The following is a 26,156-nucleotide window of genomic DNA, read 5'->3' on the forward strand; positions in this document are numbered from 1 at the left end:
TCTCTCTCATGCACACACTCTCTCACAGGATGCATGAAGGATGCCTTTACTTTGTGAGTGTTTTTATGGATGAAAATATGGATGAGATGCACTGTAATTATTTCCATGGGGGATATGTTTTCAGTCTTATGACTCACCGCCTTTTAATTAAAACAGGAAACATTTAATCGCCTTGCTTCTCTGAATTTAAACCCCAGGTAATGACTGAGGGAAATATTTACTTAAAATCCTCAACTGGACCCATCACCCCTTGATATAAGTAAAAGGGTTTCTGTAATGCATTGACATGTTCGTGCACAGTGTTGTGTGTTTTTGCAGTATAAATCAGGCAACAGTCCCAAAAACAGCAAACCCACTGGAATAGCATTGTGTATTTTTGCCTTTAGGTTTTTGTTAATGCACGGTACATGCTATATGAATTTAAGGAGCCCTCCTATCAGTTTGAAATGTAATGAAATGAAGGATGGAGATTTTTCTAGTCATGGTTACTACCTCGCTACCACAACTTAAGTAACACAACTTATTTAATCTTGGGCTTGGAGACTACAAGTTTAGAAACTTTCCACTACAAACTGTGGATGTCAAATTTGAAAGACGTGGGTATCATCCAGTCAGAGATCTAATGAAAGATGCAATTAAGACAATACAATACAATACTAGAGACTACGAGTCAGGATATCTCAGCCTCTGCTGCATCCATTCTGCTGTTAATCTGTCTCTTACAAATACTATTTATGGATGTGCAATACTAAATTGCCCCAATACCCCTTTTAGATTTGAACCTTGAATTAAGAACACTCATTTTATTTTGTAAACGTGCTGAGTTTCAACATTCAGTTTCCGGGGGTTGCAAAGCCTGATTAATCACCTGAACTATTTACAATCTGGCTGTTGGACATCAGATGGATTGGTGAATTTATCACTGAAATGTTTCAAGTAGTGGATCTTTGAATTACCTCAAAATAATGAAAAGCGGGCTTCTCATTTTTAGCATGAATTTTGTTGTCTGCAGGAACAACTGTCTCTGGCAGACTGTAGCCAGCTAGTTTAAGATAATACCAACACTAAAACTAAACTCAGTGAGAAGGATGAAAACTCCACCTCCAAGTGCCCTTTGACCAGCACATTTGTTTAAAACAAGAGGACTTTTACAGGGTCTTGTAAACACGATGACTAAATACATGGTAAAATGCTAAAAGACCGAGGCTAAAGCTACATGTCCCGATCAAAAAGTCTGCAACGTCCTCTCTCTGATCCACTGGCTCCCACACAGTGGATGTTCCAGGTCTAGTCTAAACTGTAACCCCACATGATAATCCAGTTGTGACATGACTCTTGCCTTTAGAATGAAGATTGTTGCTACGATGGCCAGTAAGCTAGTTAGCTAGGCATGCAGCTTATATTAGATCAAATGAACACACAGATTTCTCCTTTGGTGTTGTGTTGTTGGGTTCTGGAAAGGTTGCATGTTGAGAAATACAGTGTAGAGGTGTGCCGTAAGTCGTACGTCCATGCACAGGGAGTGATTAAAGTGAAAAGTGAGAGAGTGATTAAAAACCTGTAGCGTGAGGCGATGCAGTGCAGAAGTTGAATAAAGCTGACGGACCCAGACTAGAGTCCAAGTGAACAACTGTGATAGAGACAGTGTGCAGAAGCAGTAAGCGATTAGGCTGCAAGCGATCTTTCCAGTAAGTGCCTCATGTCAATCCCTTTCTGCCAAATGATTTTCCCTGTCTGCTCAATCTAATTGCTCTCTAAAATGCTTAGCATTTTGTGCATTTCTTTTCCCAGCACTTCACTCTCACATTATTGTCCTGCGGTCATAAGAATGCCACCACCAAGGCCCTGACCTTTGCACTTGTTGCTGGTGGTTGCTTTAATGATAGTAATTTAGGAGTTGAAGCTCTGGATAAAAGCGCCACTTCAACGCTCTGAATGTAAATGTAAAGGAGGAGCAGATGTTGTTTGGTGTCTTCGCGTCAGTTTCATGAAGTAAGTGTGCAGGATAAATTGTACAGGCAATCTGGTGCTGTATCTAATTTGAGACCCCCCCCCCCTTCTCCTTCATTCTTTCTTCCAGTCTCAGACAGCAAGTTCCCCAAGGAGGCCTTCTCCATCAGTGCCACAGATGAAGCTGCCAACGCAGTGGAGGAGCAGGAGGATGTGGATGAGTGTCAGCTCTACCTGGGCCAGCTGTGCCAGCACACGTGCACCAACATCTGGGGCTCTTACCGCTGTGGCTGCCACCAGGGCTACATACTGCAGCAGGACAGACACTCCTGTGCACCAGGTACGCCTACTGTAGCTCACCATGGAAGGTTGGTTCACACTCAACATCTGGTTTTTGTTGTGCATTTAAGAATTTAGCAAAAAATGAGCCTGGTAAGCTCATACTCCAGGTTTAAAAAGCCCTGGCTACCTCCAGTATTAAACAGGATTGTGTGACGTGTAAACATTGCTCCCCCAAATTTTGGTTTTCAGCATCTGCACACACTCATCATTAATGCATTTAGGTGCGTGGTGGGGGCGGATTCGAATCATTTTCCCACTGAGCCATGACAGGGCACCCCAGGGGTTAGTATTAACTTCCAAAAGTTGGGGGTCTCCGTGGAGACTGAAAAAAACACTGGCTCCCACATTTTTCATAATGCAGCTTGATAATGTTTTTCTTTGCCTGGAAAAAGTCCACATGTTTCTAAATGAACGCTGTCAGTCTGCAACACAGGCTTTGTCTTTAAAGTCTCACAGTCCGAAAATGTTGTATTATTTTCTGAGATTCGACAAAGCTCCCCGGAAGGGACAGAAAAAAACATCAACACAACATCAAGTCAATTTATTTGCAGAGCACATTTAAAAACAACAAACGTTGACCAAAGTGATTTACGGAAAGATTGAATTATGGGATTACTCGATTGATGACTGCAATCAAACAAAAACACCAGAAAAATTCAATATGACGACAGAAATGATCAAATAAGAGCACAGACAGAATATCTTATAACAAACAGCACTGTACAAACAAAAAACAGTGTGGTCAGGCATGTCTTCATGACGACAATTAAAGGCTGAAGAAAAGAGATGGATCTTCAAATGGCTTTTAAGGGTTTCAATGATCTAGCTGAGATCTAATTGTTGGTGGTAAACTATTCCATTATTGATCACCTTCTTACATTAAAAGTAGAGAAGCAAACAGAGTACCAGTGCCTACAGGAGCTTCAGCTGTCTCCACCTGTCAGGTGACCCTCATGTACAGGCTGGAGCAGTAATTTAATTACGTGTGTGTGGATACAAAGACTCTCACATTTTTGCCATATTTGTAGTGTGTTTGCTGTCGGGAGTGTCATTTCCTTAAGAATGTCAGTCCCAATGAAGCACACTAAAAGGCAGTGACCATGAATGTGTGGCTAAAGTACTGACCTCACAGCTATGATGCTAACCACATGATGAAAAGATTGGGTTTGGTCTGTTAGAGGTGTGTTTATATTGTGTATATGCTAGTCCTCTTCACATATTTAAAATGCTGTTCATGTTGTCCCCTGTTTGACCTTGTGGTGCTTTTTTTTATACAAATGCCTGATTGGAATTCATTGAGAGGGATGAGGGAATTGCTGACCAATAAAACTCAAGTGTTTCACTTGCATCAAAAGCTTAGATGCAGGAATCGTTATTTTTATTGTATGTGTGTTTATGGTCCTTTTACTGTCATTATGCTGTGGTTAACCCAACAACAGATTTCATCATCATACTTATGGCACTTGAGCATGAGCCATATAAACAGGCTCATCAAAATTCCCCACAACCTCGAATGAAAGCGAATTCATTCACAGACCTCTCTGCTCAATAAAAGAGTTTAATGACTAAAACATCCAGCATGGGTCAAATTATGTCTTGCATTAGGAAATAGATACTATGTGGAATATTGCTTTTTTTCAAAAGGGTTTCATATGACATGTGACTCAACCTGCCTTCCTTCATTCTGCAGTGGCTTCAGTTGATGTATTTTGCTTTTTGTAGTTGAAGGCTTCAGTTAGTTGGAGCGCCTCATGATAGGACATTGTCTCTTTTGTTGTGTTTCCAATGTGCAGTGAGTCCTGACGAAGACAACAGAGTCAGAGAGGACAGCCCTGCAGCGGTCCCAACACAAACCACTACGACCACCACCACCACAACCAGTACAACCACCACCAGCTCCAGACGCCTCAATCCTTGTGCAGGTGCAGCAATGCTAACATTACACAACAATGCATGTGACAGTCCTGTGCACACGAGTCGCCATGGTAATGCCTTCCCTGAATGATAGACATTTAATCTTTCAGTATCTGTGCCTTCATATTAGAAATACAAATCTGGGCTTGTTTGATGTTTACAAAGATTCAGGAATGGGTTTTTACAGACTTCTAAAGGCAGGAAAGGGAAGAAAATATATCCTTTCAGTGCAACAAGATGATGAGCATCCTGCAGCCATTTTCAGGTAGAATCATACCTTATATTATTGGATTACTCCATGAAAAATTAATTTGCCCTTCCTGGTGTTTATGCCTTTAGTCTTGTTCGGTACAGTACAACACTGTTTCCCCGCTGTTGATATATGGTACATATGTGTCAGGTTATGCCTTATTGATTGTGTTGGCCTCTAGTCTTCCAGTCTGTTTTTTGTTTGTTTGTTCTGCTCCTCAGTGATGTTCATGCACTACATGAACAAATCAACCAGTTTCTCCAACCTTTTCCAACTTATCTAACTATACTTACATTATTAGGTTGTTTTACAAAGAAGTCTAGAGCTTTTTAGTCTTTATTTATAAAATAATCACTTTCACCTTATGAACTCAATCAAGTTTGACTAAAACATTGGTCCCTTCTCATGGAGAACCTCCACTCCAGTGCTTCTAAAACCTAATATCTAGAAATCTAACTAAATGACAACTTTAATTCTGGCACTTCTCCTGCAGTTTGTTTTACACTGCAGGCTAATGGCATAGTGGACATTTTCTTTAATAAAGATCGTTTCACATGAAACTATTTCCATTCTGATTATATTAATCCACATGCAGGACAGAGATTATGATGTTTACTGGCTGCCAGTATGATACCTGTTAGAGGCTGTGATGTCAGCTGCAGGACCTGTATGTCCATAATGTAGCTGATAATAGATGCAATGATAGTGATAGATAGTGATTTTACACATCAATTACATTAAATATGGTCAGAAACTACATGATCTGCTACAGATACTAAGAAAAACTGGCTTCAGCTGTCTTCATTAACAAAGTGTAGCAATGGAAAAAATGAAGTTTTAGGAGCTTTGCAGCCTGAAGCTCAGTCTAATGCTAATAATGTAGCTTTGTAGCTGTAACTTTAAAATTGCAGATAAAAAGAAACTTTTAATTCCAGGCTTTCTGACAACCCTCCGTATGTCAGAGCCACGGGCGCTTAGTTCCACTGTTCTCTCACAGCTGCACTCCTGATTATTATTGTTGTAGCAACTGTTAAAAAAACTTACTGTAAAACTAACATAACTAATTAGCTAACTAACTGAGTAGCTGGCCTTAGCTGTTTTTTTTAGGTAAGATGTCCAGGTACAATCCACATCTCTTAAGCATCTGAAACAGTAAGTCCCCCTGCAGTATAATGTGTGAAAATGTGTGAACTTGACCTTGCTCAAAATAGGTGATCTATAATAGGTGATCTGTAAGCAATGAAGGATTTGAGATGATTCACCAAAATTACATTAGCAACTGTATAAAGGTAGCACAAAGGAGCAGAGACCTGGGTTTTCTTCTGTAGGAATATGAAACATGATTTGTAGATTTCTGATGTGCACTTCCTGCTGTGAGACTCATGATGGATCCCTCCCTTGGCTACAGTTACAGCTGTCTGTGTAACGGGTGATGAGAGTGTTTGGGGCCTTGGAGAGTGTTTGATATAAGGCAGCGAAGTGTACAAGCAGTCGCTGGTGTCTCTAGCCTAGAGGCCAGCAGGATGGGTGCATCTGCTCAACATATCTGCTCTGCTTTTATTGAAACAGTGCAGGAAGGTTGAGCTGAGAAGGGCTGACATGATGTGCCCAAGTACCGTCTGACTGCCCCGAGGTGAACAACGCTCTTATCAACAGAAGTCAAGAACTGCATGCACTTTCACCGATGAACTGCTCAGTCATAGTTGATCTGCTGTGTTTATGCTGCTGTAGCTTCATGATCTGAATCTTGATCAAGTCAGGAGGAGATGAGCAGGGCAAGCCCTCGAGCAGCTGGAGTCTCTACTCCAGGCCCCAACAAAAGCCCTGCTCCTGCAAAGTGCCGCCGATTGTTAGTTATGAGAATATCCTGGTCGATGTATCGAGCCGCCTTCCGATACTTCACCACCACAAGGGCTTTAGTGGGGAATGTGTTGGTGAAAAAATGTGGGGACACAGTTCCTGGCTCATGCCTCTTTGTGACAGGACTATCGAGCTCTTAAATAGAGAGAATTGATTCTGTTGTGTTGGATGCGGTGGCTCATGAGAGGCTCCTTCCTGCGGGGAAGGATGATCAGCGCGAGGGTGTGAAGGGTCTGTAGGAGCCTCAGGGAGCGAGACAACAGGGCAATGAATTACCAGGACAGCTGAGGAGCAGCACAAGGATGAGGAATTAAGACATGAGTGAATGACAGTCCCGGGGGCGTAGCGGTGTATAATCCAGACACGATTGTGATCATGCTGCTCATATTTTTGTCTCTTGCAGAAAATGGTCCTTGCAGTCAGCAGTGTACAGTGGCGGCAGGCCGGGCTCGCTGCTCCTGCTTCCCAGGGTTCTCGCTGATGGCCGATGGACACATGTGTGAAGGTAAGAGCTGCTGCTCCTTCTCTGCGTGGTACTGTCGGTAATTGGAGCGATGCACAATGCTCGCATGTATCCCTTAAGCCGTCTCCCTCAAGCAGGGTTTGCACAAGGTAACAAACAACCCAACACCATCAACAATAGCACTCACTGCTGTATGAATGAACAACAACAAACACATACGGCCTTGACAACAGCACAAAAGTGCAATGGAGCAGTTTGTCCAGAGATCGGGACACTTTTTAATTGGATGCAGTCACTCATGAAGAAGGAAAATGCCGGTCTTGTGATACTAAACAATGCATTGACTGATTGGGCTCCCACTTCCTGGTGGCGAGGGCCGTTGCCTGGAGCATTAGTCAACCATAGCCAATTACTCTGTGCAGCAATAGCTGCAATAACAAACACTACACATAGGATCTGCGTACTTAGCTACCTTCCTTTCCTGAGGCTCTGTGTGACACATTTGCACAACAGTGGCACCTTTGACAAGCGAAGGTCAGAATTCACAGCTGCAGTGTGTTTAAGTGTAGTTTAAATAACAATAATCAAGCCTGGTGCTTGCAAATGTCTGAAGAAACACATGGCAACACAAATGTTTGTATCATATCGTCTATACACCAAAAATATACATCCTATATAAATACAGTATATTGAAGTACTGTACTTAGAGGCTTAACCTTCAGGTCGTAAGCAAGTCCAGAGTCACTGTGGTGAGAATCAAGCAGGTTGAGTGGCGCCATTGCTCAAGCATGTCACAGATGAAGTCATATGAAATTCTGATGATCTCCCCCACTTTTCAACATTAACAAAAACTGTTTCATAGCTAGTTATTTTTCAGGTTTCATACCCTTCCTGTGCAGTGAGTACCGTGCATCTATTTGGTGATTTGTCTGATAAACTGAAGGACTGAAGGAGTGTCCTTTATGGGTTTAAAAAATGCTCCGACTTCTTAAGCTAAATATCCTTATAAACATAAAAACCCCTCTTGAATCAGCAGGAAAATTAATCATCACAAAGCTGAAAACAGACTGTTTTTTGTGCGAAAGGTTAAATATCTACAGCAGTAAAATGCAACATACACATAAATGGAGCAGTAATATTAATCCAAAAACATCAGATATAAAACTACAGTGAAGAGTGGGGCTCTGAAAAGATTAAACCAGATCGGATAGTTTCTAAAGTGATCGTAATGCATCATAAGCTTGCACGGACAATAGATCTCGGGTGGATTCTTGCACAGATGTAACAAGCACTTTGGTTTTTACCAAATTTAAATGAAACAGGAGGAAATAAAGTAATCAATCTAAATGCTTTAGACGTGTCTCACACACATCACTGTAGGTCAGTGTGGCGATCACCACCAGGCAACCACTTGCTTTAAAATATCAGAGCAACAAGGACTGGGTTAACTTCTTTTTTGTTGGCAGGTGTCATTTGAGTGAGACTTCTGTCACCTGCTGTACCTGAGGGGAATGTAGCAAACACATCAAAAGCTTTATGTTATGTTACGTAAGTTATGCCTCCCGTCAACATTAGGTTGAGGTTAAGCTTAAAAATATGGGAGATTTATGGGAAAATATTTAAACAGGAGGACATCTGGAGAGAAGGGCAAAATATGGGAAAATCCTGGGAAGGATGGAATGGAAGGTCTGGTCACAAACGTACCGAGAGCCTTCAGATGATGGACAAACAATCAGCAACAATCAGCAGAAATTGCCTGACAAGTTTGTGCAGTGGCTATTGCTCGGTCCTCCTCACACTCTGTTGTGTAATTTGACAGGGATCTTAAGTCCCTCATAATCAACAAGCTGTTTTTAGAAAACTGATGAGGTTTATTGATAGAAAAACGAATGAAAATTTAACCAGATCATATCATTTTAAAATGACAGAATTCAGACATTCAGGTTACAGTAGTTGCTCATGTTTTGCTCCCTGACCACTGAGGTGGGACTTGTGGTTCATATGAAGTAGGTCCATCAGCAATGATTTTGCTACCTAATTATGAACGTTACTCACTTTGAGTGGGTAGCCATTTACAACTCCCATTTGTGAAACTGACACTGTATTCTGGGTTTTGAAGATGTAGGCCTATGAGACATTCGAGCGGCTGGAATATTCACGTGCAGATTATCTGGTAAATCAAATTAAACCCTTTCTTCCTTCTCTAAATTAGCCATTTTTTCAGCAATGTGCAGCACTCACAAAAATGCATGGAAACAGTCTGTTTAGAAGTACATTTAAAAAAAAAAAACTTGATGGTAAACAGCTCAGCCACGCCCCTGCATGGAGTTGGTGGAGACCAAAAACAGAGCTGAAGAAACAGTTATTGGACTTACATTCTTCAGGTGGCCAGAAACAGAGCTCAAAATGAATGCTAATGTTACTCCATGTCTGCTGAATGTCTAAAGAGGCAATTGTTTGCTAACGTGCTTTCCATTACAAATTTATAAGGTGATAATACACTCAGTTGGCTGTTCATTTGGTTCATTTAGCTGAACCTAAAGCAGCCTAATACAACAGTCCTGTAATAAACCCTGCCTTTATCAAGCTGTAATCAGTTTTTGTTCAAGCTGTTTTAGGGAGGCGCTGATTCAACTTCATGGTCAGCATGGAGGCTGTAGTTTGTGCTGCTGTTGAATTTTGTTGCATAATACTGCGAGGTGTTTCTGGTATTTAGGCTTCCCTCATTAAAAAATTATTGATTGATATAATACTGTATATTGCTGCTATCCAAGATAGCAGAGATCCAAAGAGGCAACTCTGAAAGCTGAAGTTTTACTTAAGTAAATGTTAAATCACTATCTATGGCTATGATAAAAGTATTGCACTGTGAGCTGTTAGATGAAGAGCTGCAGACTGCAGGCTGCAAGCCTCTAACTCCTCAATGAGGTAACCAACTCCTCTCACTGTGCTCTGCTGTCTGCAGACTCATGCTGTGTGCAGCATCAGATCAGATCACAGTTGCTCAAAGAATGATGGAAAAAAGACCAATTACTGCCTGACTCCTGGATTAGTACAACTACAGTTTGTTTTGCTGGTCCCAGAGTTGTGTGACCTGTCGTTTTAAACCACATTTGTTGTTACCAGCAGTGACTACAGGTGTCATCAAATCATCCAGGTCTGAAATCTTCCAGATTGCCAGTTAAAGCTTAATGTATTTACATCCTGAAGGACTACATTGCTGGTAAAAAATAAACACTTGATGTATAAAGACCGCTGCTCACCAGATAAATGTGTGTTGGAGAGCTGGAGTTGAGAATCAATATCAAATGACAAGAAATGCATCTGCATGCTACTCAACATTTTACTGCAGTAGTTTAAAGTTTTGCTGCAGTAGTTTGTAAATTGATCCATGAATTTAAACAGGGTGAAAACCTGGCAGCAATTTCCTTTGTGAATGAAGTGGTATAGGGTCCAACTCTGGAATTCAATATACACCTGCTCGATAAGTGTTGCTCGTGCAAATCCCTTCTTCCTCCACATGTACTTTTGAGGGCACAAGATGTAGTTACAGCAAAGGACAGGCAGGATGTGAGTGCCATTAACATGAAAACTTTTGCTCGTGTGAATGTTTTTTTCTGAGATCATGTACCGCTTAAATACTGAAGACCTGAATGTACACACACTGGAGGTGCAGTCCTGGATGAGTTCATTTAATCAGCAGGCAGGATAAGACCTCTGGATGCATAAGCACTACACAAGAGTGAGTGTTTGCACGCCTATCACTCCATCCAGCCAGCAGAGTGGGGACTTGCGCTCCAAAAGTGTTGCCACATGTGAAGATGTGGGTGGGCAGCTTTTGGTTTGGACTGGAATGAAACAAAGCAAATACAACTACAAGATGTGAGTGTGAGGGGGGATTTGAGGATTTGACAGAGATATGAGTAGACTATGAAGAACTCGTTGTCATACATACTGTTTGTCATATGGACAGATGCAAACACCATGATGCTTTAACACCTAGGATGTTTGCAGTCATCTGTAATCTGACATTTGTTTAACAAACATGCACTCCAGTCAGAAATCTAGACCTGACTGATCCATTCTCATGACTGTTCGATTTTTTGAATTGGTCTAAAGCTGCTTCTCTCTCTCTGTGCTGTATTCAGCTGCACATGAATGTAATAAATGTAGGATTTTAACAGACAGTTGTTCCCACGGTGACGTGTGTGTGAAGAGGTGAAGATCCTTCCAGATGTGTCAACCAGGACAGGATGTGTGGGCTCTATGCACAACCTGAATAGTAAATGTGTGGGTTAGACGGTTAATCAGTGCTCTGACAGTATCTCTGCTCATCACCAGCCTGTAAACTGATATTCTTAAGTTTCCCAGACAAACACACACACACACACACACACACACACACACACACACAAGCCCACAGACAATCCAAATTCAGACATAGTGGTTTCCAGCTTTAACACATGTGGTTGCCCACGTTCACCTGTTTACGAATTTCACTCTGAGGACTAAACAGGCTGTTGTGGGCAGTGTTTAATGGGTTTTTCACGGGGATCATATTGCAGCGTTATTGCATAGATAGCTGTGGATAAGAGCCTGCACTGGAGTGCCATCAGGCCCGCTGTGTTACCCTGTCTGCGTTCTCATTGCTGACATCATAATAAGGTTTACATGGCTGGGATTGCTTAGTCTGCTCCACTAAACCTTGTGGAAGATATTAACACTCACTGAACCACGCTGTTTTCAGACTGGTGGACCAGCCCAGTCAAACACAGAGAAGCCTGGTGGTTTGATCCAGGGTAAAGGTCATTTCTTTAGCTGTTGAGGCCAAAATGGGAAATCATTACAATTGATACCATCTCCCTATAGAGAGTTCCCATATAGGGCTGTAGATATGTTTATTTGTGTGCTTTTATAAGGTGTGATAGCATCACTCTAAGTGCTCTATTTTCATAGAAGCACTGAAAGCAGTACTATTGCATGGTGGTGTTTCCATAACCTTGAAACACCCTGTGCAGCACACATGGTGCACAGGTGGAAAGTTGGGGCCAGATGAGATGGGAGTAATTTGCAGATGAGGTGTATCAAGATGTGGTATTGGTACTTTGGTGAAAATGACGTTGTGATAACAGATTCTCATCACAAGGTCAGCTGATCTGGTTTTCCTCAGCGCTCGGCTACGTCTCACCTCCCTCCTCATGTTGACATGGAGGTGGTTTAGTTGTGATCCAGGGTTTCACACACAAAATTGGTTGGAGGAGCACAATGAGAGGGGTAAGCGCCCCCCCCCCCCCCCAACATTCTGAAGTGCTGCTCTGATTAACCAGAGAATGTCATTTCTTCAGAAACTGTGGTAGGATCACTGATAATTACAGTGAAAACAGAAGTACAGTGCAAACATGCACAAAATGAAAGGTGGTCGTAAGAGACACCCTGGATGAAAACACAGCTAATAGTGAAAACTTTTACTGTACATTTTTAATTGTGCTGTGATGTGATAAAACATATTTGTATTAGTTCTAGTTACATTTTTTAAGGATGAGTTATGCAAGTTAAACCCCAGATCCCCCAGGTCATTATAGAGAACTTATGCAATCCCATAACATCTTAAACTCACTCTTTTGGCAGCAGTGGCTTTGTTTTTGCATATATGCATGGTCAACCCCTAACTGAATTCATCAATCAACATCACAAACTCACATTGGCTGTACTAATTGTAGTGTAGCCTACACCTGTAGCATTATGCACTGTGTTGGTACAGCTGTTTAAAAGATATGAGACGGTTAATGTGACTGGTGGGGAGGACAATAATTAATTGCCGCACCCTCTGGTTCATATCTGGCCTCACCCAGAGCTTTTGCACATAGCTTTCTGCATGTCTGTGAACAAAACTTGCAGGTGCGCTTGGATGTGCTTTCAGTGACCTTACGAACTTGTGATTGTATTGGCCTTGGGGATTAAAATAGAGCCCAATGTCTGCTTTAATGGATATGAAAAAATATCCCTCACATGTAAATGTCTGAGTTTGTCTGCACGCTTTGTGAGGCGCATCCTCCTGACTTCATCCCCTGTCCTCGATGACTGGGAAATTATGCTCACAACTTGTGATCCTCACAGTCCCTCCAGTCTGCATCTGTGTAAGCCTAGCCCTCCTGTCTCAAACCAAACCTGCAAAGACGCCAAGGCTGACTTCATCCACCTCAGCCTGAACTTTTCAAAAATCTCATCATCTGCAGGGTCCAGTGTGGAAGAAGAGGGTGTGTGTTTGCCTCTGTGCTTCATAGTGCTGCCTCTCAGACATGTCCCAGCGCACAGCCTCCATCGGCCTCTTGATGGAATTCTTCTGAAACTGCTCTCTCTTCTCTCTGTTTGACTGAACAGTCGTATTTTTCAAAAATAGAGGCTTTGTTTCCGCCTTGTATTGGATCACTTCACTCCTCACAACTGTGTAATGTGGCTGCCCCTGGGGGACTGGCAGGGGAAGGTAGGGACCTTGAGCCAATAGGCACTTTTTCCTTTTATTTTTCTTTTTTTCTCTCTTCGAATGACGCACTGGAAATAATGCCGGCCACCAGTGGGGAAGGCGAAGGCGACTTTCTGCACCACTGGCAGTACGCAAACATTGGAAACAGTCCCTTGTATCGTGAGGCTTGACGGAGAGCAGGGCCCAGAGGACGAGGCGGACTAAGTCCTCAGTGTGATTTGCCCCTGGAAATATATACTTCCTGCAATGAAGACAGCAGATGTCTCTCGGCCGGGGAACAAATGGGGACACTTACAAAGACAGGCCCCAAAACAAGAGTATGCCACCACTGCATGAACAGCATGAGTCCTGTAGACTCTCCAGAGTGTTACACAATGTCAAAAGGAGAACCTGTTAATTTTAGTGAGTAAGATGAATGTGTTTCCTGCAGCTCCGCAGAGACTTCATATAATACAATAAACCATGTTCTGTGCTGTGAGGGGTGATGCTTGTAGAGTTTCCTGAGGTGAAAAACCTTACGGGAAAAGAGCTGCAGGATGTTACTCACACACCAGGTAAAATCTCAGATCAGAGTTTTTCCTCCCCCTATTCTCTGCGGGAAGGTGTTGTAAGGCACACGGTTCGTTCAGATTCCCTGTAGAAAAAGCTTTGAAAGTCGAGCAAGGCATTTCAGCAAGGGACTGCCAGCAGATACGCAGGCAGCACCGGAGAATATGTTCTCCTCTTGTTCCTGCCTTTTGTTTTTCAGAATGGGCTCCTTCATGCAGATTTGTACAAGACCTTTTCGCAGGGTTCCCTGTGGAACGCGCCATATTTTGGGGTGATCTTCAAATCTGGATGACTGCCACACTCCCGCATGCACACAAACGTGCAGACGCACACACACACACAATAATCCCAGTCCAGTGCTATCAGCGCATCCAGCTAATCGGCCATGCATGGCAATGCACGATAAGGGAATGCAACAGTTTGATAAAGATGAGCCACAACAGTGTGACGATCCACTGTCTCGGCATGAGCCGCGAACCAGTGTCATAAATCAACAGCGCCTGTTTACTCACTGCAGCGCTGTTTGACTGATAAAGATTTAAAGGTTTGCAACTGTGGATTTATTTCCTACAAACAAGCATAACAAGCAAAATATTGTTTAGCTTTTGCCAAGACCTGATATTTTGAATTTGACCTGTGTTATATGAAGCATTCACCGCCCAAAGTTGGTATAATGGCCTGCCAAGCACTCCAGGACACATTCTGTGAGTGCTGCATTAGTCCAGCTACAGTTGAAGTGTCTGTTTTTTCTGCTTCAAATATCTGCTTGTTCAGCTGGTAAATGCTCCCTTGTGTTCACCAGCTAGTTGCTAACCTTGTCTGTCTGCTGTTGAGGGGGGGCTTTCTTACTGACACAGCTGCCTGTTGCATATGGACAAGAGATTAATGAGAGAACTGAACCTGAAAGAAAACATTTAAGTTGAAGGCCCTAAAAAAGCAAAACAATGAGCTGGAAGACGATAAAATGCTCCATAGGGCTGAGGGGTCTGTGGGTTCACAACGAGTGACCCTTTTCATATCAAACAGTCACTTGATCCTTTGTTGATATGAAACTGTTGATTAGTGCAGCTTTATTCTTCTGAACCACCACAAACAAAACGCTGTCCTTGGTTTGTAAGTGAGTTTCCAGCGTTCTGGGTCCCTGCTGGTCAGCCTTCTCAGAGGCTTTGAAGCTAAAAGAGCATTTATGATTATCTCCAAAGATGCCTTTCTTCTTCCTTTTTAGAAATAGAAAAAACATGTACAGCCAATTTGGAAAAAACACTTTCACATGATCTTGACTGCACAAAGGAACGTGATTTCAGTTGAACTTCAAAGCGAGCGTCTCAGTCTGAGACTATCATGACAGCTTCCCAGCCAGTGATTTCCACACAGGCAAGAGCAAAACATGTCATTCCCTGGTATGCCTGAAAATCCTCCATGTAAAAATGAATTAAATGAAAAATGCTGCTTTCTTCTGTATTTTTCTTGCCGACGTTCATGTGCTGCTGACTCATTGAGCTCCGTCATGGTGACAATCAGGGAGTCTGCTTTACCTCCACCTCATAGTCACGCGCCCTCTGTCCGAGTCCCTCTCCTCCCGGTCATTTCACACACAGTCACCCTTGTTCTTCCTCTGCAGATGTGGACGAGTGTGCGACCAACACTCACAGTTGTCGGCCCAGCGAGCACTGTACGAACACTGTGGGTTCATTTGTATGCGAGCTGCAGGTCACTTGTCCTGCAGGCTACCAGCTGAGGAACAGTATTTGCGAGGGTGAGTTCATTGTCCCTGATGTATTTCATTAAGCCAATTTACCCAGCAGTCTTTTCCAGGACCACTTAAGTAGTCGGTGGAAATGCTGATGATGTCTTCTTCAATATGCACTACAGGGATTTGTGCTTCTTTCTCGTGGTAAGAAAGACAAAAATAAGACAGAGCGAACAGTAGAGTAAACCCACAGCCCTATTGCCAGACTATAACGTCAATTTTGGACTATTCTGCAAATGCCTGGATTACTTTCAGCGACAGCAGGGTTTTTTAAAGTCCAATGCCAATGGTTTTTAAAAAGAAAAAAACATTGTGGCTACATGTAATAAAAATTAAATTGCAGATCTGTGACAAGATGCAAACTCTGGTCTCCTGTGTGAAAGTCGTAAGTGTTGCGGGCCCATCTACCACCCTGACCTCCACACCCTTTCTTTTCACCTCACTACACGTCCTTCTCTGGCACTGACTGTTGGCCTTAAGTCATGAGCTGCAGATTAGTCCTATTTGTGCAGGATAGCGAGGGATACCGGGCTGCAGTACACCTAGATGAAACCCAAATTGCTCATTCATATATAGTAGCCTTCATGTTGTGAGGTTCTGAATATTACTTCAGTGTATTTCCCCTTCATAACACAACTTGGCACTTACGTTTGGCCGTGGCTCATGTTTGTGTTGGAGTGTGTTACTTGTTGCCAGTTTCTCAGCAATTTAAAGAGGAGCCAGCAACAAGTCCAACGCCCCTGGCTTAAAACTGTGGCACAGCGTAATAGATGCTCATGCATGCACACACAGTCTATTCTGGTCCTAAAGTTTGTCATCACGTCCCCTCTATTGCTCTTTCTAATTGTTTCGCCGAAAACCAAGAATCATTTGTCCTTAAAGGGTCCCTTGAGCACCACAAGCCCCTGAATACGAGACTGCAGTGTAGTGCATCATGGTGTTGATGCTATTGGAGTGTCCAGGCATTATTTATGGCAGACAATAGTTTCCAAAGAGGCTCTTTAAAAGGACCAGTTTCACCTTCAGCTGCTGTTTAGATGAACACAGTCAACATTAATGACAGGAAAAGCTGCACAAATCCTCAGAGTACTGTGTGGAAACCAGAGGGTTATGTGGATTATTTATGATGATTTTCATACCGAGACTCCTGCCATACTGTGGCAATGTGTCTGTAGTCATGGCTTAAACTCAGCTCAGTCAGCAAGGCTTTATTAAGATTTATGCAAATGTTTTTTGGCCCCAGTGGTCATATTTGTGTTCCAGCAGATGCCCGGGTTCAGTATGTGACAAGATGATCACCCAGAGAGGCAGCATTGCGGTAAAGCACTTTCAAGCTCTGTGACTCCTGTCATCAGCACCAGGGAGGACTAATCAATGTAGCCACATAATGAAAGTAATACTTAGGTGACCGTCCAACAGGGAAAAACTAATTAGCCGCATGAAAAAAACGGGAGATCTCTGCTTTGGTGTTGGAAAAGTATCCCTCTGATGATGATTGGGAGAGAAAAACCCAAATTAAGATCTCAAGTGCTTATGTGCCACCGGACCAGTCTCAGAGGACTCGATTGAATGTGAACTCCTGAGAAACGAGCTCGCAGCACAGAAGAGCAAATCTTCCATTTAAACTCCATCCATCGCTCATGAGATTCAATAACTGTCATTTTAAGAAGTTTTGTTCAACTTCTGTTAATTGCAGAGTGGGAACAAGTGATATTTTTATGGGAGGGGAATTCGACAACACTGAGTTTGAATTTGTGGTGCACATGTTTGTTCTGTGCTTGAGCCACAGTGCCACCTACTGCACTGAACAAGCCGAGAGCTCAGACTGAAGCTCCGAGAGCTGACAGCAGATTTTGAAACTCTTCACAACCTAATGAAGTGTGAGCTCTCTGAATGTAAATGTTTATGTGTCCTTTCTTCCAGACCTTGATGAATGTGTTCTGCGAACCCATAACTGTGGGATGGGCTTTGTGTGTGAGAACACAGTGGGCTCTTTCCTGTGTAATCCCAAACACAAGTGCGTCAGCGGCTTCACACAGGACTCCCATGGCAACTGCATCGGTAAGAGGCTGTCAGTGCTGCTCTCTGCTGGCTAATAGAAACTCATAACACATGGCCGTGTAATAGCCAGTCGAGAGAAGGGCCATATCAAACAGCTTCGGTGCTCCTCGTCCTGCTGCGGCCGGCGCTGTGAGAGCGGCGAGAGTAACCCAGAACCAGCTGAACGATGAGTTTAAACACTTTAAAGCTCCTTTCAGACACATTTCACATTCTCACATTGTCTTCACATGCTCATTTCATACATTGTTATTGTAAAAATACCCATTATAGTTGCTTTAAATTAATAATTCAGGTGTTCAAGTGTGAAAAGGACAAGCTGTGGTTTCATTGTGTGCCGGACTGTCAGCAGGCTGGGCGCAGTTTGAAAATAATGAGAGGAACTGGCGCACACCGTCTCGCTTTCAGCTGAAATATTCATAAGATTGTAATGGCCTGTACGACCTTCATCAGGTGTATGGGCAGCATCACAACACTAGACGCGGTCTGAGGAAGAGCCCAGTGCTGCCAGCGTAACGCAGCAGCTGATTAAAGTTCTTCAAACGGGAGCTCTCTGTCTGGTTCTTTACTTTGCCAGGCATTTTGTGATCCAGCACCCATCCTGTTGGGTATCAGATGTGCATGTGTTTTTCCTTCCTTTCAGCACGTCAAGACTTCCATATATACAGTTTCTACAGTACATATGCCTCAGTCGTTCAGTCCTCCAATCAGAGGACTGCAGAGATTTGTTTGACTGATGATCACCCTGAACTGGCTCAAATCATCTGCACTACTGGACAGAAAATAGCATTAAAAAGTTAAGAAAGATGCAAAATGACTCAATATAATGACACCAATAAATCTTAAGTAACATCGCTGTAAGCTCAAAGCTCTCCAAAGAGCCAAAAATAGAAAAGAAGAAGTGATGCATATATAAGTTCAGGGTGATCATCAGTCACACTAGTCTCTGTAGTCCTCTGATTGGATAATTAGATTATTGAGGCAGCTCGTGTATATGGAAGTGTTGAGATGCTGCCCATACACCTGGTGAAAACAGACCAAAATATTAGAATCTAATACTTTGAGCAGAAAACGAGAAAGTTCGCAGGATTTGTTTTCAAGTTGTACCATCCTCGACACACCTGTCACACACGAAACATTTAGGTTGGTTGCAGCAACTTCGTGGAGTCTCTCCATTGGTAACCTCACAACGACAAGACCAGCACATAACCCTCAAGTAAAACCACGATTTGTCTGTTTTACATTTGACATCCTGTTTTTCTTCATATTACTTACAATTTGTTGTAAGTAATATGGGAAGCATCATATCTTGAGGTTCACCCCTGGTCGTACAGGTCTCATATACCTCAGCTGATAGAAAGCCTCACAGAGCCAAGTAATGATCTAGCCAATGCCTGCCAGCATATGACAGCACAAACATTACAGATGTATCATGGGTGGAAGGCTTCCTTTAACCCTCTTGTCACCATTTTTCAAATTCTATGACTCATACACCTCTAGTCAAGCACCGTTTGGCATTTCTGTGACGTTGCCTCGAGGTGCTGTATCACATGCACATCCTCCTGACAACACGCACATATATTAAATGTGCAGTTCATAACCTGCTTCGTCCCCCCGAGTACTGGAGCCACCTTGTATTAGGAAGACATGATTACCTATTACAAGTAAACAGATGACTACATAATTGTTTTGGTAAAATGACTGTGAGGAAATAGACATAGGTAGGTCTGTCAATCAGGATTAAACCTCCTAACAATCACTCTCCTGTGGAAGTGTCATTGTTCCAGCGGTCCGGAGGCTTCACTCTTTCTCTGTGTGTTTCTGCAGACATAAATGAGTGCAGCAGCCTGAGTGAGCCATGCAGCTCAGGCTTTAACTGTATCAACACTGTGGGCTCCTACACGTGCCAGAAGAAGGTCAAAATGTGCAGCCACGGCTACCAAAGCAGCCCCGATGGAGCCAAGTGTGTCGGTGAGATTTACTGGAAAGGAACTATGGAAAGATGTGAATGAAAGCATTAATATTGTATTTGTCTTGGCTAAGACACAAGTGCTCACATGCATAATTACAAAATGCCATAATAGCGAGGGTCAGTTAGGGTCAGACCAAATCACACAAAATAGAATAAATGAACAAGAAATTATAAAATGAATGATAACATAAATGCATTATAAAAAACTCACCTCGTTAGAATGATTACTTCACAATAACAGTTTATTGCAGTTCATTTTTAATAGGGGTCCGACCACCGCAGATGCTGGAACCCTATTGGAATTATCCAGATTGTCATTGGGTGAGTGCCGGGCAAAGGCCAACAGAGGGAGAGCCAGTAAATGGTTGTTGCTTTGGTCTGAATGAGCAGACCAAGCCAATCACAGGACTGAAGACGCAGGATAGTAAAACAAAAAAAAAAAGTGGCTTTAAATTATAAAAGTAATAACCCAGTATGAGTGTTTATGTTAAATATGTATGCATTTGTGAAATCATGAAAGAAATTATCATGGAATAATATTAAACTACGTTTTATTAGACATCATTTTTATTTCATTGTAGATATTTTTGCTTTAGCATGAAAGGAAAGAGCCACAAATAATCAACAGACTGAGAAAACACATCCAAGTCCATTATGTAGCTGTGCTGGAATTTTTGGTCTTAACTACAGGATCTTCATCAGCATATTAAGTCCTTAAAGTGCTCAGATAAACACATCTGTGGCAGCTTGGTAAACTCCATCTGCATTTTTGTGAACCTGTGAGAGACAGAGAGTGAGCATGAGATGCATATGTATGTGTTTCTGAGTGTGTGTGTGTTTTTACTGCGTCTGGTGGCGCAGTACAAACACACAAGTTGCTGTGTTTAAGCTAGACCCAGTCAGGTGCAGAGTGGGTCATTGCTGAGGCTTTATCTCTCTCTCTGCCTGTCTAGACACTGATGAGTGTCAGATGGGGACACACCGCTGTGGAGTGGGCCAGATCTGTCACAACCTCCCTGGCAGCTACCGCTGTGACTGTCAGACGGGCTACCAGTACGACGCCCTCCACAAAGCCTGCACTGGTACGTATCGCTGTGTCAGGTCTGTGAGATGATGACGAGCAGATCGGAGGTTTAGTGGTCCAAACAGTTTGTGAAGCCAGAGCCGCTCTGGAAGCAGGAAATGGGCTCAGTTAAACGTCAGTGCAGAGCCAAAAAAACAAAGTTTTTGTGCTAAATGTGATGGCAGATATGACTAAGCAGAACAGGGGGGGCACTTCCTGTCAGCCTTTTACTGATAATTAGTGCTAATTATGTGAAGATTTGATTTTTGGGACTGCAGCACAGTGATAAAAATCTAAATGAATTTAAAGCATTGACATAAAATCAAAGTATTTTTAGATGTGGGTGTTTCGTTTCTCATCACATTTTCAAAATATGGTAGAATAAATAACGGCGATGTAAAGTCTGGTGAAAAAGGAGCCTCTTATTCTTGCTAACTGCAGAAAAATTTACATTTCGAGGAACCAGGCAAGAGGGAAGAGGACCCAAACATACATTGTGTTTCCATCCACCTGTTTTTGTGCACATTTTTAGTTTACACATAAAAAACCAGAGTGGAAACAGTGAAAAAAAAAATCTACAACGAAAGCAGACTTAACGAATAAATCATTCATGATATGAATGACACATCTAATTTTTCACTTTTGTCAACATTGCGAGGCTTTGTGGGAGAGTTAACCTGTTGACCTTACTGCCAGCTCACAGTCAATGGATTTCATGTTTATGTTGGGGTTTATGCGTGGGCCAAGAAGCAGATGATTCCTCCATCGCTGTATGAAGAGGAGGCAGTGCACGGCTGTGTGGAGGAGGAAGTTTGAAGTTGTGTTTCAGAATCCGTGCAGATGATATAGAACAATTAATTAATACAACAACATTACTATGAGACGTGCAGAGGAAAAACGAGCGGGCTGACAGAGAGCTCAGTAATCCTGTGCTGACACAGGATGTGTGCAGCCATTGCATTTTCACACACACACAGTATATGTTGTGTTTGATATCTTGTCATGAAAACAGCAGCACTTTCATATATCCTAACATTACTTTGTCTAAATGCTAAAGCCAACAGTGTGAGGGTTTTTTTGTTTTACCATATGGACTGTAGGCTCCTACTCCAGGAAGTGCCCCATACATTTGTTTTGTCTGGTTTCCAGCTGGGTTATCTCTTCAGTAAGTAGTGCAAACAATCATATGAAATCTATCATGACGTCATGGTTAAACCCTTGTATGGGTTTGAATTGTCCCACTTCAGTGATGTGTTAATTGAAAATCACTGTGACATGCTTGGCTTCTTGTTAAATGGGTGTAAGAAAATGAGCAGAGAACGTGGTGAAAAAGTCGCTCTCCACATCACTGGGTGTGTGTCTGAGTGAGTTCTTCATGGCCTGGAGGTATCTGTCTGTTGTCTAATGGCTCCTGCCCCTGCACTGACAGATGTAAATGAGTGCTGGCGCTATCCTGGCAGGCTGTGTGCCCAGACCTGTGAAAACACCCCAGGCTCCTACCACTGCTCATGCACAGCTGGCTTCTCCCTAGCATTTGATGGCAAGAACTGTGAAGGTAAGCTAGACTTCTTCTTTTTTTTTTTCTCTCAAACATATTGCGAACTTAAATGCCACCTGTTTAGATGGTCTGTCTTGTTTTCCTTGAAGAATTGAAGGTGAGGAGGTGAGCCTCTGGGGGGAGCGCTGGCATCAAAAGCTAAATGCAGCCTTTTCACGGACCTTGGAGATTCTATGCACTGATAGGAAACTGTTTATGAGTCTTTTGTACGTCTTTGCTCTCAGCGAAAACTGTTTTCTTTTGGAATTTAATTTAGTCTCCGTCTCTTGGATGTGGAGGCGTCTGACGTGCATGCATAATGGTTTCCAGGTTCAGGTGCTGTCAGTCATCGGCGTGCTGGAGATGTGTTTGTGCTTTAAAGAGCAAAGCTGACCAGGAGCATGATTCACATTACGTTTAGCTTGTCACAGTTATTATTCAGAGCACTTCATGAGGTTGTGAAGGTTTCTGTTCATGATCAAAAGGTGAGGGTTTGCGTTTTCCAGGGTTTTTTAATCAAAGTTTGTCTGAGCGGCGTGATCAGATTTTGATTAGAGCTCGTCGGATGAACTCGTTCCAGACATTCAAAGCTTTCTTCAGACAATAAATGTAGAAATGAATAAGCTTTCAAATAACACCAGAAACCTTCATTGCAACTTCAAAATGGTCGAGATGAAAATGTTCAATGCACTTCCCCAGAAGCACCCCCCCAGATCAACAACAGAAAGACCCAGAATCTCAACAAGAAGACAGAAAACAACAAACCATACAGCAACACATTTACCCCCCAGGAGCAAGCAAGCAAGCTCAGCCTCATTATCTTCATACCTGATCAACTGTAATGAAACATGTTATATAGAATAAACATGAGCACATCGTATATACCTGGAATACCATTCATCTCTGTGGAGTGCCCCCCATCTTTGATCTTTCACCGGCTGAAATGTCAACATCATCATCATGTTTATGTCCTAGGTGGCATTATTGTCCACCTGTCCTAACAAGCAAAAAGAAAGAATGAAAACAACCAAAAACCTAAAAAATAAAGGCCACTTTTTATGTACTCCATGCTTGTAATACTTCCTCCCTTATGACTGAGTTCATTAGTGTACAAATATTAATAACATCCGTCAGAGCCACTTACCCGCTGTGTTCGAGCTGCATGTGGAGGCTGTCCTGCAGAAGATCTGTTTGATGAGAAATAATGACGGTCATAACATGTTGAATATTTGTTATCGACTGTTTAAATTTTATTCATCCTCCACATGATTCGACACTGTTTCTGATGACAAAATGTGCTTGAATAATAAAAAAACTGAATTCTGTAAAATTAAAAGAGAAAACATAGAAATTGAGAAAAAAGTAACACAGAATCTGTCCGTGTGTGTGTGTGTGCGCGTGTGTGTGTGTGTGTGTGCGCGTGTGTGTGTGCGTGTGCGTGCGTGTGTGTGTGCGTGTGCACTGGGTGACCTGTTTCTTCATTACCATGAGCACACACTTCAGTTTGACCTGATCCCGTACACACTGTCCTGCTGTCCCAAATACTCACACATCAATCCGCAGCTGAAAGTAGTCCCCAACAAATGCACTATGTCCTCCTGTTTGAGTAATGTTTGCGCTAAACTGCCGTGCCCAGCTGGTTTAAAAAAGACAGACGCTTTTACAACTATGTATTTGTGACTATTTATAAGATTAGCTTTACTTTAATTTCAAAGATTTACATTTTCTGTAGGAAGCAGTGGTCTTGGGGCTGAATGCCACAGAGAGGGCAGAGATGTCAGTGGAGAAGGATGAATATGGAAAACAGGAAGATCTCTAACCATGTCTTTTCTGTGTTAAGATGTAAATGAATGTGACAAAAGCCCCTGCAGCCAAGAGTGTGCCAACATCTACGGCTCATATCAATGCTACTGTCGCCAAGGCTACTTCCTGAAAGAGGACGGACACACCTGTGAAGGTATTTTCTTTCAAGTTCAAAAGGAGGGTGAATATTGGACAGGACATTAGCCAGTTGGACAGACACGTAACTTCAAATGAATTTGATGTGTAGGCCTACAGTAGCCCACAATATGCTGCTCGTGGTCTGTTTCATGTTTAAATACATAATTGATTGTTAACACATTAGTAAAAACAACCTCAGAAAGCAATTCTATGTCAGAGGTACACTCAGGAGCAACAGTTAGGTCCAGCTCATCTCAGCTCAGCTCCTTTACAAAGATATTAATGTTCAGTTTGGATTAACGACGCATTTTAACACAATACACTCCAGTAAAACACCACCACAAACTATGTCCTCAGTAATGCACATATAGATGAATTAACTTGCCATTACAAGCCTCATAAAGGTAGAGTGTGTGTCAGAGCTGTTGGACTGGATTGCATTAGATTGTGCAGGTTTACTTAGTAAAGGGAGTGGACGTGTTTTCACCTCCCATGAAGTGGCCAAAACAACTAAAAGAACAGAACAGCTGTAAAGGTTTAGACTTTGGCGCTCCCTAGTGGTCATGTCAAAAAAGACAACGGAGCAGACACTAATGCAAACAATTTGCAGTCACACAAAAATCTAATTGGAGGGGCTTGAAATGAGCCTTCAAAAGTAGATGTTATGTGCGATCTCATGTATGTACTTTTTAATACCAACCAAATCAGGACTCGGTTTTACATGATAATGTGCAAAAAATGTAAAAGTGATGCAGGCGAGGCAATAAGGTGCTGCACCTTCAGCTGGACATGAATGGTCCTCAGCAGTGAAGCTAAAGAGGAGAAGTCCTGCTGCTGTGTCTGAAGCTGCCTTCCACTTACACTGAGTTCTAATCCGACTGATGAGCTGTGTGTGCATCTTTTAACAGATATTGACGAGTGCTCTCAGAGCATCGGGAACCTTTGTGCCTTCCAGTGTGTTAATGTTGCCGGCAGTTACCAGTGTTCCTGTCCTCCACATGGATACGTTATGTCCGCCAATGGACGCACCTGCAGGGGTAAGCCTTCAACAAACATGCAATGCATATCATCGTCATACTGTGTCATCTCTGGAGACCACAAATTGGAAACTGCAAGCAGACAGAAGGGACATGCAGTTTAGATCTGGCTCCTAAAATAACTTTAATTGGTCTTAACCTAATTAAAAAAGAGTGTCAACTATATTGATATAGACAGTGTTGAAGTTGTTGATGCATTCAATCATGATATCAGTTACTCTGCAATATGCCATTACTCATTTATCCTACTTTTTTTTTTTTTAGTAGAGACTTTTTTAAGGTGAATAAAACAAACCCAGTAAAGAAACTTGTTAAAAATGCAGGAGGGGGCCGCACTGTGTGCCTGCACAGTCACTCTGACCATCTCCAGCCCATTTCTCTCTCTCATTAGTATGAACTGTTAAATGTATTCATTGTGCAGCCTGCTCAACACAACACCTGTGTGATGGCTGGAAGGAACCAGACTCACGGTGGTTCACTTCACTGCTGGAGCTCGTCCTCTCAGTGTTTCTGCCGCTTCCTCGTTATGCTCTTCGATCAAACTGCGAGTCGTTTCATAAAACTCGCTGATTGATGGTGTTTTTGTTCGTGTTAACTCCCGTGCTGGTTTGGTCATATTGTGAACATTTCCCTCTTGGCAGTAGCTGCCCAAGTACAATGAAATACATCAAAAATTAATGTAATGGGTAACAGCAGTCCAAGAATTCAAAATGTCTTTCAGTTGTGGGCCTGGCTTTCCTCTGCTGTGCTGGCTGCAGTGGTAAACAGGGTGTGTGAGTGTGACTGCCCCCCCCCCACAGAGGCTTATGGAGCTTCTCAACTCAGAAAACATTTTCATTTTGTCATCAATTTTCAGAAAACTGTCATCACAAATTCTCAGGATTGAATTTAGTGATGAAATAGTGTAAGAAAATGGGTGTGGTTGTTGTGAGGGGGAGACTGTGGCTATATTTCAGTTACTGAAGTGGTGAAACTGGTGATTGAAC

The 26,156-nt window shown here is 42.5% G+C and overlaps 1 protein-coding gene across 4 annotated transcripts in view; it reads left to right on the forward strand.

Moving 5' to 3' along the window:
• fbln2 (fibulin 2) overlaps positions 1–26,156 on the forward strand; it is a 65,527-nt gene that overhangs the window by 34,921 nt on the left and 4,450 nt on the right. For 3 of the 4 annotated variants that reach the window (XM_041960236.1, XM_041960254.1, XM_041960245.1), the window contains exons 6-15: positions 2,081–2,290; positions 4,086–4,214; positions 6,720–6,821; positions 15,434–15,568; positions 17,486–17,623; positions 19,448–19,591; positions 20,546–20,674; positions 22,085–22,210; positions 24,033–24,149; positions 25,042–25,170. In XM_041960236.1, coding sequence (XP_041816170.1) covers positions 2,081–2,290; positions 4,086–4,214; positions 6,720–6,821; positions 15,434–15,568; positions 17,486–17,623; positions 19,448–19,591; positions 20,546–20,674; positions 22,085–22,210; positions 24,033–24,149; positions 25,042–25,170 — 1,359 coding nt within the window. The remainder of the gene's footprint in view (positions 1–2,080; positions 2,291–4,085; positions 4,215–6,719; positions 6,822–15,433; positions 15,569–17,485; positions 17,624–19,447; positions 19,592–20,545; positions 20,675–22,084; positions 22,211–24,032; positions 24,150–25,041; positions 25,171–26,156) is intronic. The other variant, XM_041960263.1, reaches the window with a different exon arrangement.

Source organism: Chelmon rostratus, chromosome 2 (genome assembly GCF_017976325.1).
Source record: "Chelmon rostratus isolate fCheRos1 chromosome 2, fCheRos1.pri, whole genome shotgun sequence".
Lineage (NCBI taxonomy): Eukaryota > Metazoa > Chordata > Actinopteri > Chaetodontiformes > Chaetodontidae > Chelmon > Chelmon rostratus.